Raw genomic sequence first — 13,302 nt, 5'->3', positions numbered from 1 at the left:
CAAAATATTATAGGAAAATCTGTGCTCCAAAAATCAAATGGTGCTCCATCCCTCCTGAGCCCTGTGTGCGTGCAAACAGCACTGTACATTCACATGTGGGGTATTACAACATTCAGGAGACCTTGTGTAACACATTATGTGGCCTTTTTTATCTATTGCCCTTGTGAAAATTGGAAATATGGGGTTAAAACAACATTTTAGTGGTAAAAATGTAATACTTTTTCTTCACCGCACGATAGTATACAATTTTGTGACACATCTGTAGATTCAATATGCTCACTGCACCCCTAGATGAATTCATTGAGGGGTCTAGTTTCCAAAATCTGGTCACTTGTGGGGACGCTCCACTGTTTAGGCATGACAGGTGCTCTCCAAACGCAAGATGGCATCCGTTAGCGAGTCAAGATAATTTTGAGCTCTAAAATTCAAATGGCGCTCCTTCACCTCCACGCCCTGCCGTGCGCCAAAACAGCAGATTTTTCACCACATGTGAGGTATTGGCGTACTCAGGAGAAATTGCACAACAAATTAAACACAGTTGGACTTCAATGAAGGAGTAGAACCATCTCAAGGAGGATCACAAGTAAATGGACTGCATGTGACTTAATATGAGTGTCTGAGCAAAGGGTCTGAACTTATGACCATGTGATATTTCAATTTTTCTTGTTTAATAAATTTGCAAAAATTTCTACATTTCTGGGTTTTTTTTTATAAAGATGGGGTGAATTTACCTAATGGCTGCAATGAAACAGAGTGAAAAATTTAAAGGGGTCTGAATACTTTTCATAACCACTGTTAATTTCAACCCAAATTGGTAAGTTGGATATCAAACCATTATGTTTGAATGAAACAGCAAGCTGTAAAAAAAAGAAGCTTCAAGCAAGGGGGGTAAGGAAAGGGAGGGAGAGGGTAAGATCCATTGTTTTAAGATACGTTCCTGCACCAATCCAGGTCCTTCACAGCAAGACCGAAAGAACCTCAGAATAATCTGTGAAATTCTGATGGATCCTGAAACAGAATTCAAATACTTCATATTCTCCTAAATTTGTTTTGAGCTTTCAGAAGAGTTCCTCCATCCTGCAAATATTTACCTTCTTATTGTACCAATCAACTATAGTGGGAATTTGAGATGACTTCCAGTATTGAGGAATAACCGTGCGAGTAGCTGTCAAAAGCGGAGAATAAACTTATTAAGATAGCCTATTGACTGGGGTATGATAGAAAGGAGAACGACCTAGAAACTAAATACAATCCTGTTCCCTGTGATCAAATAGTAATTTGAGAACACTTTTTCCCAAAAAGGTTTGATTTTACAACAATCCTACCAAATAATGCAGCATGGCGCCATCTTCAGTCTCATACCGCCAACAATCAGAAACTGTTGGGAAAATTGCATGTACCGTAGTTTTGTTGGATAATGATACCACCTCATAAGAATCTTGTAATTTTTTCCTGAACTGAGCAAGTAATAGTTTGAGTGAATAGGAATCCTTTTTCCCAATCTAACAGAGTCAGAACCATTCCCAATTAACGTTCCCAGGGCTGTTGAAATTCAAACGTCCTCATGTGTCCTTCCCCTATCAAACAGTTGTAAATTAGAGATATTATGTGACCAGGTGGAAAATCCTGAAAAATGTCTCAAAAAGGGGTGAATCAACAAAATAATTTTATTGTCTCAAAAGATAAATTATTGCAACCGTAGGTATTCAAACCACTAGATTCTTCTGGAAGGTAACTGAAACTGTAAATGAAGAAACAAGTGTCCTCCACTGTCCTCCAAAAGATCTACTTAAATATCCAGGAAGGAAAGAGGGATTGAATAAAAAGTTATGTAAGTGGACTGATAGTCCTATCAGGAAATATTCTACCCCTGAGTAAGTACCAGATTCTGAGTGCCTCTTTGATTAGGAATGTTGAATGGTCCAACAACAGTACATTTACCGTAGAAAGCCAAGGAACATGCTTCAAGTCCTCTTGTTCCAGATCAACCCACTCTTTAGTACCTGGGTGAAATTAAACAAACTAAAATAGTCATGAAAGAAGGTTTTTGAAATTAGGCAGACTCGCACCACAGATTGATTTATTACGAGTGTTTGCATGCCAATCCTAGGCCTAGACCTACCCCAAACAAACCTAATCAAGGCAGACGATAAAGCGGGCTTTACACACAATGACATTGCTAACGAGATGTCGTTGGGGTCACGGAATTCGTGACGCACATCCGGCCTCGTTAGCGACGTTGTTGCGTGTGAAACGCACGAACGACCTTTAACGGTCAAAATTACTCACCTAATTGTTGATCGTTGACAGGTTGTTCTAATCCCGATTATCGTTGCTGTTGCAGGACGCAGGTTGTTCGTCGTTCCTGCGGCAGCACACATCGCTATGTGTGACACCGCAGGAACGATGAACATCACCGTATCTGCGGCCGCCGGCAACGAGGAAGGAAGGAGGTGGGCGGGATGTTATGGCAGCTCATCTCCGCCCCTCCGCTTCTATTGGGCGGTCGCTTAGTGACGCCGCTGTGATGCCGAACGAACCGCCCCCTTAGAAAGGAGGCGGTTCGCTGGCCACAGCGACGATGCTAGGCACGTAAGTATGTGTGACGGGTGTTAGCGATGTGCGCTACGGGCAGCGATTTGCCCGTGATGCACAACCGACGTGGGCGGGTGCTATCGCTCGCGACATTGCTAGCGATGTCGCAGCGTGTAAAGCCCGCTTAACTTGCAGAAAAAACTGGGTTGTAGATATGGGAATGGTTTGAAAAATATACAGAAAGTGAGACAAAGCCTCCATTTTGATTGTTTTTATTAGTAATGCACAAACTAAGATGCTCAAGTACTCGAAATAAGGAGATCAGAAAGTCAGACGGGCTCAACTCTAGTACCAAGTATAATGGAAGTCAATGGGAAACCAGCATTTTTCCGCTAATGAGAGATTGAGTACTAAACAGTGCCGAACATGTTCGTCCATCACTACTGTGAGGGCCGGGGATGACTGGTAGGCCCAGGAGGTGGATCCACTGGACCGAGCACCCCACCTGGAGGGCAGGGTACACGGTAGCTGGAGCACTAACGTGGCAGGAACGGGTGCAGGTATCAGGAAGCAAAGACTGGACCAGGTCACTAAGGTCACAGTGTACTTTAAGGCAGTAATAGGAAACAGGAACAAAGACCTGAGCACCTAGCTCACAAGACAAGGCATAGAAACACAAGTGATGATCAGGCGCCGCCCACATGGAGAGGCCAGTCTTATATACTCAGCACAGCCTCAGGTCATTTCCTGTTGCAGCAGTGCTGGGGCTTTAAGACCAGGTGAGTGGGCGCGGCCCGGTCCTATACAGAACATTAGTCAGAATCAGACTCCTGAAACCAGGAACAGGACTCTGGGGAGCATGAGCGGGAATGGCAGGCGTGACCGGTGGACGCATGGACTGGATCAGTGAGCACGGAGCGGTGGCGTGACGCAGGTGTGACTGGCTCAGTGGTTACGGAGCGGTGCCTGGATGGTGAGACCGGCTTAGTAGGTAAGGAGCGCTGCTGGGACACCGGGAGCGTGACAACTACATATCATGTCTCTTAGTTTAGTTACATAAGAGGATATCAGCCCCAAAGACCTGCGAGCGCTATCTAACTCCATATCCTGAGGAACATTCAAAATGGAGTAATAGATGATGCAAGAACTCCTCCAGTTTGTTCTTCGACCATTTCCGGAATTCCAGTTATCCTGATGTTATTGCGTCTTTCCCTGCTCCCAATATCGTTTATAAGATTTGTCAGGTACTCCAGCTGATATAACTCCCACTCTGTTAGTTACTGTAGTTCTCCTCTGATAATTGTAGCCTTAAGCGGGCTTTACACGCTACGATATATCTAACGAGATGTCGGTGGGGTCACGTCGTAAGTGACGCACATCCGGCATCGTTAGTGATATCGTAGCGTGTGACAGCTATGAACGAGCAGAAATACTCACCTCGTTCATTGTTGACACGTCGCTCATTTTCTAAAAATCGAACGTCCAGTTGTTCACTGTTCCCAAGGCAGAACACATCGCTCCGTGTGACACCCCGGGAACGATGAACTGCAGCTTACCTGCGGCCGCCGCCAATGCGGAAGGAAGGAGGTGGGCGGGATGTTTACGTTCCGCTCATTTCCGCCCCTCCGCTTCTATTGGGCGGCCGCTGTGTGACGTCGCTGTGACGCCGAACGTCCCTTACCCTTCAGGATGTGGATGTTCACCACCCACAACGAGGTCGTTTGGAAGGTAAGTACGTGTGACGGGGAGTTACAGCATTGTGCGTCACAGGCAAGAAATTGCCCGTGCCGCACAAACGATGGGGGCGGGTGCAATCGCAAATGTGATCGCACGATAAATTGTAACGTGTAAAGCAGCCTTTAGCCCTGTTTGAGGATTGTAGCCTGGAAAACATTGTTCTCCATGTCCTCTTTTGTTGGTATTGCATGTATGCGGACTGTGAGATCTTCCCACACAGTGTCCACTTGAGATGAATCCCTCTGACTGCTCAGAGGATGAAGGAGCGTACAGCAGAGAATGAACCTCCTATAGAGGAGCTGCCACTGGCAAACAGGGTTATGCTTCATAGAATCTCAGTTTTGAGCAGGAGTGTGTGCCTGTGCCAGAGGAGCAAAAGCCCAGGACTCCTCCCGATCCCTAGGCACATGCCTTGCTTTTGCAAGCACGAGCTCAATGTCCACCATTTCCTGTAGAGAAAAAGTCCCATCCACAGAGCATAAGGGGGCCATTGTGACTGCTGGTATTCCATGCTCCACCAGGACTTCCTTCTTCGCGGCTTGTGGCGGTAGGTGAGAGGAGAGTGTTCCCCCCCCCCCGACCCCAAACTTTCCTCTTAACACCCCTGGGAGGATGAACACCGGATGCTGTGAGCCAACGGCATCTTGGACACTGCTGGTGCAGGCAGGGACACCACATGGTTCCTAAGGAATAGTGATATCTAGAGATGGGCGATCCCGATCTGTAAAGATCGGGGATCGTACCGATCACATAGTGATTGTGTACACGATCCCGACCACGAGCTTTCCTGACAAGCTCATGTTACAGATCGGGTCGAGATCGGGTGCTGTCATTATACTTACAGGTCCCACGATGCGTCCTGCAGACTCCCGGCTGATCCTGCTTCTGAGTCCGATCATTGCTGAGCCGCCGGTAATCAGCAGTGACTTGCATGACCTTCAATGACATCATAGCATGTGACCGTCTGGTGTGAATGTTGATTGGCTTGCAGACTGGTCACATGACTATGATGTCATCGAAGGTCCTGGCAACTGAACTTTCATTGTCACTGTGCCAGTGTCGGATCACGGCGCAAAATCTCCCCACAGGAGCGGTCGGCTGCGTGTGTCTTCATGCAGCTGATGCGTTCCTGTCCGGAGATTGTCAGACTGTGCGGGTTGATGCGAGACGCAAGTGCAATCATCCATCACCTCAATGTCAGCCTGCATCTCTGGTGGTCACAATAGCTGGTGCTATTGTGTTGTGCCCAATTCCGACAGAAAAAACCATATGTTCCATTTGTTCCATCACCATATTTATTCCAAGCTGAACAAGTCACGGTAGAAAAAGTGCATTTATTTATCTGACATTAAAACGCTTCACTCATAAATATAAATAACTTTGAGAAGAATTTATAATTTAAAAAAAACCCTGCTCTTTGTGTTGTGTTTTTTGTTTGCTTTTACATAACTTTATACTTCTATTATTGGAGGCTTATTTCCAAAATGAACAGGTTGCACCTCTGCATAATGAAGCAGGGAACTAATAGGCGCATGGTCGTATCTGTTCATATCACGATGCAAGAAATGGACTCTGTTACCTGCAAAGAAAAAACAAAACATCAATAGTCAATGTCATTCAATTGCCCATAGACCAGTGCTTAATCCCCCCTATTGTGAAGAAACTGGAGTTGTTCAACTGAAGATGAAGTAATACATAATGCAAACAAACATAAAAGAAGAGAATTAAAGAACCGAAAATTAATACTGCTTAGTTCTTTTAAATTAGTTACACCAAACTGGCAGTATTTCAGCTAAAAGCACCACTCTAGCGTATGGTTTTTTTTTTTAATTACACTGCTGGAATCCGCTGACCCTTGTATTCTACACAGCCTCTGGCATCTTCATCTTCTATCGCCACCTCTCCCATCAGTCTCGCCAATTTGTGACCTGCCAGCAGCTTGAGTGTTTCATGGAGTGCGCTGGAGGTCACAACTCAATACGAGTCTATGAGAGCCTCATTCTGGCTCTCATAGAGTTGTATTGTGAGCTTGTGATGTAACTTCTGACTTACAGCCAGTCAGAATTTGCAATAACAAAGATGGCATCCTGGGATACAGAATAAAAGCGATACAGAATAAAAGCGATACAGAATAAAAGCGATACTGAAAAAAAGATGGAAATGCAAGAGTGAATATAATACTAAGGAAGGTTAAAAGCACCACTGAAGTGCTGGAAAAAAAAACGCTAGAGTGCTGCTATAAATTAGGAATAATACATCTTGAAAACCAGGTATTTTATTACTTTTTTCCCACTAAGTATATGTACATAAAAATAAAAAAATCTTTCAATATGTTTACATGCTGGGTCCAGTCCACAGGATATCTGTGTAGTATGTTTTTTTATTTTTATTTTTTTTCTGAAAAAGCCTGCAAGGTCAAATGTTTCTGGTGGCTCATAGCAGTAGTGCTCAGCTGTACTGTGATACAGCTGACTATTGTACTATTTTCTGTGATTATTCCCATGTGGCTCTTGACTGCTCAGACCTAAATGTGGGCTAGTTAGGACAGCAGAAGATCGATAGAGTTTTTTTTGTATACTGCTTTTCCTTCTACAACTATAAAACAGCAAAACAAAGTGTTCTATTTTATAGAAAATAATCTTACAAATACATGATGGAGACTTGACATAACCCCCCAAACTTGGCATAAGCCCCCAGACTAGGCATTAGCCCCCAGACTAGGCATAAATCCCCAGACCAGACATAAGCCCCCAGACATGGCATAAGTCCCCAGACTTGGCAAAAGCCCCCAGACTTGGCAAAAGCCCTCAGACTAGACATAAGCCCCCAGACTAGACATAAGCCCCCAGACTAGACATAAGCCCCCAGACTTGGCATAAGCCCCCAGACTAGGCATAATCCCCCAGACTAGGCATAAATCCCCAGACTAGACATAAGCCCCCAGACTTGGCATAAACCCCCAGACTAGACATAAGCCCCCAGACTTGGCATAAACCCCCAGACTAGACATAAGCCCCCAGACTTGGCATAAACCACCAGACTAGACATAAGCCCCCAGACTTGGCATAAGCCCCCAGACTAGACATAATCCCCCAGACATGGCATAAGCCCCCAGACATGGCATAATCCCCCAGACTATACATAAACCCCAGACTAGACATAATTCCCCAGACTAGGCATAATAACCCAGACTAGACATAAGCCCCCAGACTAGGCATAATACCCCAGACTAGGCATAATACCCCAGACTAGACATAAGCCCCCAGACATGGCATAAGTCCCCAGACTAGACACAAGCCCCGAGACATGGCATAATCCCCCAGACATGGCATAATCTCCCAGACTAGACATAAACCCCCAGACTAGACATAATTCCCCAGACTAGACATAATTCCCCAGACTAGGCATAATACCCCAGACTAGACATAAGCCCCCAGACTAGACATAAGCCCCCAGACTAGACATAATTCCCCAGACTAGACATAATTCCCCAGACTAGGCATAATACCCCAGACTAGACATAAGCCCCCAGACTAGACATAAGCCCCCAGACTAGACATAAGCCCCCAGACTAGACATAATTCCCCAGACTAGACATAATGCCCCCAGACTAGACATAAGCCCCCAGACTAGACATAAGCCCCCAGACTAGACATAAGCCCCCAGACATGGCATAAGCCCCCAGACATGGCATAAGCCCCCAGACAAGGCATAAGCCCCCAGACTAGACATAAGCCCCCAGACTTGGCATAAGCCCCCAGACTTGGCATAAACGCTCATATCCTCCAGCTCCTTAGTAACTCCACTGTCACATGACATATGCCCACCTCTGTATTTGGTTGGTGGACTTATTAAAGGCAATAATATACTTTAATTTTTCAATTTTACATACCTGGTCCTATTACTAATGCTCCACCTTGTTGTGCTGGATCTCCTTGAAAATCGAATAAAGGACTTTTTATTGCTCTCCAAATGCTTTTGATGTTTCCAGTGATCATATTTGACTTAACATGAGGGCTTCCTGCTAAAAAACAATGGTGCTTTCTTATTAACCCTCTAAACCACAGAAAAATAACAACATATATGGCTAGTGTGAAACTTTGACAGATTGGACACTGGATTCTGTAGCAATAAATGTACACAGGCAATTATCAGATATTCTTCTGCAACTTGTGTGCTGTGTGCTGCAATAATACTTCAAAGATCCCCAATTTCCTTTACTAGTATAAAATATACATACAAATATCTAAAACCTTCTTTTTCCAAGAAAAGTATAAAACAATAAACTTTAATATTAATAAAAAAGTATACTGCCTATACAATAATCATTAAGGGAAGGTTACAAGTTCTTAAAGGGAACAAAAAAGCTATTATAAAAACAAGCAACTTTGTAATTAACTTATTATTTATTTAAAGGAGTTTTCTAATTTTTCATGGAATTTTGCAATCAATATGTGTGACTGCAGACTTGTGAATCCTCGCAGTAAGCGCTATGAGGATTTTTTGGTGCTGGCATCAACGCCAAACGATATCCATACTTTTAGGCTATGTGCGCACGTTGCGTAAATACATGCAGTTACGCTGCGCTTTGTAGCGCAGCGTAACTGCATGCGTCCTGCGTCCCCTGCACAGTCTATGGAGATTGTGCAGGGGCCGTGCGCACGTGCCGTTTAAGAGCGCAGCGCTTCGGCTACTGCCGAAGCGCTGCGTAAAAAGAAGTGACATGTCACTTCTTCCGTGCGCTTTGCCGGCAGCTCCTGCTCTGTCTATGGCAGGAGCTGCAGGCAGAGCGCATGGAATCGGCGCTCACTACGGACATTTCTGCAGCGATCTAAAGCGCACATGTGCTCTTCAGATCGCTGCAGAAATTTCTGCAGGGCTAGTACGCAACGTGCGCACATAGCCTTAGCCACATTCCAACTAGTCATGTGCAGCCTTGTTCAATACAAGTAAATTGAGCGATGTGCACGTCTAGTTGGAATGTGGCATATGCATATCACATACTTGAGAAAAAGGAGCCAGCACGATCTGAAATTGGCATGCATCATATAAAAAGTGAAAATTCACAGATTTATTCCAACTGTACTATAATAAAAAAAATGAGATTTTTAGCAAATAATTGATCAATTCTTTGAGCCACCCCTGCCAACGTCACGGCAAATCTCAATAGGGGGGTCCTAACCTATATTACGTATTTCATGTGCCATGCGGCCTCCTAGATTAAGTTAAAAGCAGAACCATAATGGAGCACACATACCTGTAACCTGTATATATAGCCGCTTCCATGTTGCAAAAAAGGCAATTGTGGATAGAGACCAGCCCAGGTCCCAGCATGTGGAGCAAGCTCTACACATACCAGGACTATATCAGAACTGACCCTCCCAGTGCCAGAGAGCAACCATTGATAAAGGCGGACCAGATCCAAGAATGGTGCTTAATTAGCATTGCCTGTGGAAAGGGGTGAGGTAACTGAATCTGAACAGCTACCAACAGGAGGAATACATTGCAAACCAAAATCAGGCGTGCATGGTATGGTGATGGTCAGTCACCAGAATTTGTAGCATAACTACAGTCATAACAGAGAAAAAGGAGCCAGCACGATCTGAAATTGGCATGCATCATATAAAAAGTGAAAATATCACATACTTGGAATCACATGACCGATTGGTTGCGCAGTCGGCTCCAGAGAATCCTCAGTGCATATTATGAGGATTCACATGTCACAAAAGTGACTGCAGACTTTTGTGATAAACTTGGACAACCCCTTTAATGGGAATAATATACAGATCATAAAATGTAAACCGTTCAGTAAGTGGTCTGCTACACTCTGGGGTATAAATTTTGTGGTCTATGTATTATTTCCATAGCGCAGCTACTGTTTCTTACTTTCACACTAGAGCTGGACAAATGTATGTATCCTTTTAGAAGATCTATACTCTGCACCATTAGTTGTCTCACTTGGGCTCAAGCCGATAGGCGGGTCAGTTTTAGGTGCATGGCATGACCCTTAATATGGTACCCAACTTGAGAATAGGGCAGTGGGCAAAAGGTCCTTAATATTGTACTTCACTTGAGTAGTGACTCACATGAGCATATTAGATTTTCAGCTGAAAAAAGGTTTACTCAAATTGAGGCAACTAGATAATGGGAGGTACAATTCATAGCCGCCTGGCATAACTAAAGAGGGTCTCCATAGACAGGCTTTGTGCTAGCCACTTCAGTTAGCAGATCCCAGGGGCTAAGCCCTCAATAGGAATCTGGCCTTTAACAGGAACCCGTGGCTTAGGGCCACAGGAAACGTTGCTGCCCGGTGGTGCAAGCTGCCGGCAAGACGGGTCATCACCTAGTGTCAATACTAAGAGGCCTAGTCGGACACAATTGGAAAACAAGTGGGTACGCAAAGAACAGGGTTATAAACCAGGTAAGCTGAACTTATTGACTGATAGTGGAAGTCAGGGGTTTAAAAATCAGACAGTCCTTCCCAGGGCTCTCAGGATGACGAGTACTCTGTTTTAGAAGCAACAAAAGACCCAGGAAAAAACAGGACTCGCGCCCACAACAAAGGCTTCACCCAGTAGCTGAAGTGGAAGCAGGACAGGGACTGGCACAGATGATACACATAGCAGTTTATAAAGGGTACAAAGATGGTGATTACACACAGTATTGTGACACAGAATTTGAATGAGCTTTTTCACATTTAGAACAAACTCAGAGCAGTTAGTTACTTTGGGATCATTCTAATGTTATACTATACAAAATGTCCCTATTAGTACAGTTCACAGTGTATCTCACAGCCTTAACAACAATCCTTATACAGCGGGTAAAGAAAGTATTGAACACATCATCAATTTTCAAAGTTAATATCTTTCTTTCTAAAGGTCCCATCTAATCCACATCGGCAAAGAAAGCAAAGCATAGAGGTCCATAAATTTAGTGATGTGTAAAAATGACAAATTAACAGGTCCAGAGTATTGAACACCCAAAGAAAGAGAGGGGAAAAAAAGCCATGGAAAGTCTTGACACCAGCTGAAATTTATCAGTAATTAGTAAGCAATCCTTCTACTTAGTGAAAACTAATATCAGCTGGGTCAACTGATGGCCTATAAAAATGTGTCTCATTACCAAGCTGCTACACAAGAAACCTCTCATGATGGGTAAAACCAGTGAATTGCCTCAAGACCTCTGCAACCTTATTGTTGCAAAACATACTGCTGGCAATGGTTACAGAAAAAAATCTAAACCACTGAAGGCTCCATTGAGCACTGTTGGGGCCATAATCTGGAAGCGGAAAGAACATAATTTCACCATAAACCGGCCAGGTGTTCACCGCAAGATTTCAGACAGAGGAGTGAAAAGAATTACCAGAAGAGTTGTCCAAGAGCCAAGGACCACCTGTGCTACAGAAAGACCTGAAATCAGAAGACCATTGTTTAAAAAACAAAACAGTGAGTAATGCACTCAACCTCCATGGCCTGTATGCATGCTCACCATGCAAGACTCCATTGGTGAACAAAAAGAATGTTCAAGTGTGTTTTAATGTTTGTTCAAAAACATTTATACAAGCCTGTCAAATACTGGAAGAATATAGTCAGGTCAGATGAGACTACATTTTAATTCTTTGGATGCCATAATACACACCATATTTGGACTCCAAAAGGCACTGCATATAAGCCCAAAAATACCATACCAACAGTGATGTTTGGAGGTGGGAACATCATGGGCTGAAGCTGTTTTTCCAGCATACGGCGCTGGCAAACTTAATTGAATTGAAGGAAGGATGAATAGACAAATGTAAAAACACATTCTTGAAAAAAATCTGCCACCATCTACCAGGATTATGAAGATGAAATGAGGGTGGAAATTTCAGCAAAACAATGTTCCCAAAACACAGCCAAGTAAACTCCTAATTGGCTGGGCCATTAGTAGCTTTATATTCTCTCTCTCTTAGCCAATCACCTGACCTGAATCCAATAGAAAATTTATGGAACGAATTAAAGTTCAGAGTTCTTAGAGCAGACCTGGGCAAGGGGCGGCCCACAGGCCACATCCGGCCTGCCTACTCTCTGTGACCGGCCCGCCCGTCTTCAGCCGGTGCAGTGGAGCCGGGCTGCAGCGTGCCGAGCAGGGAGAGATCCTGTGCAGGTCCGCACAGTAAGTGCAGGCAGCGGAACGCAGGAGTCTTTCCTCTGTTCCCTGCCGGCACTAATTGTCAGTGACACACGCGCGCGCTCTGACGTTGTCAGTACTGCGCTGCGTGTGTCATTTCAAAAGTTCCCGCCCGCCCTGCAGGAGAAGGAGCAGCACAGCAGACGGAATACTTCATGCTGCAGGACCTGCGATGACGTCACGCCCATGTGACTGTGTGGGAGGAGACACAGGATGCCGGGCAGAAAGCAAAGATACTGAATCCTGAAGGAGATGTGGACACATGATAACTGGTAATAAGAAAAGAGGGGACATGAGAGGGAGGGGGCTGCAGGGTGAGTGGCATATGAGGGAAGATGGAGTTGCAGGGTGAGTGGCATATGAGGGAAGATGGAGTTGCAGGGTGAGTGGCATATGAGGGAAGATAGAGTTGCAGGGTGAGTGGCATATGAGGGACGATGGAGTTGCAGGGTGAGTGGCATATGAGGGAAGATGGAGGTGCAGGGTGAGTGGCATATGAGGGAAGATGGAGTTTCAGGGTGAGTGGTATATGAGGGAAGATGGAGTTGCAGGGTGAGTGGCATATGAGGGAAGATGGAGTTGCAGGGTGAGTGGCATATGAGGGAAGATGGAGTTGCAGGGTGAGTGGCATATGAGGGAAGATGGAGCTGCAGGGTGAGTGGCATATGAGGGAAGATGGAGCTGCAGGGTGAGTGGCATATGTGGGAAGATGGAGTTGCAGGGTGAGTGGAATATGAGGGAAGATGGAGTTGCAGGGTGAGTGGCATATGAGGGAAGATGGAGTTGCAGGGTGAGTGGCATATGTGGAAAGATGGAGTTGCAGGGTGAGTGGCATATGTGGGAAGATGGAGTTGCAGGGTGAGT

The 13,302-nt window shown here is 44.8% G+C and overlaps 1 protein-coding gene across 2 annotated transcripts in view; it reads right to left on the bottom strand.

Moving 5' to 3' along the window:
- Window positions 1–5,544: 5,544 nt before the first annotated feature.
- PRXL2C (peroxiredoxin like 2C) overlaps window positions 5,545–13,302 on the bottom strand; it is a 34,835-nt gene continuing 27,077 nt past the window's right edge. The window contains exons 5-6 of one of the 2 annotated variants that reach the window (XM_075340422.1): window positions 8,165–8,296; window positions 5,545–5,851 (exon numbers count right to left, since the gene is read on the bottom strand). In XM_075340422.1, coding sequence (XP_075196537.1) covers window positions 5,724–5,851; window positions 8,165–8,296 — 260 coding nt within the window. In that variant the 3' untranslated portion in view covers window positions 5,545–5,723. The remainder of the gene's footprint in view (window positions 5,852–8,164; window positions 8,297–13,302) is intronic. The other variant, XM_075340413.1, reaches the window with a different exon arrangement.

This window comes from Anomaloglossus baeobatrachus, chromosome 1 (genome assembly GCF_048569485.1).
Source record: "Anomaloglossus baeobatrachus isolate aAnoBae1 chromosome 1, aAnoBae1.hap1, whole genome shotgun sequence".
Taxonomy (NCBI): domain Eukaryota; kingdom Metazoa; phylum Chordata; class Amphibia; order Anura; family Aromobatidae; genus Anomaloglossus; species Anomaloglossus baeobatrachus.
The sequence above is the reverse complement of the archived record's forward strand: the minus strand, read 5'-3'. Positions and strand labels throughout refer to the sequence as shown.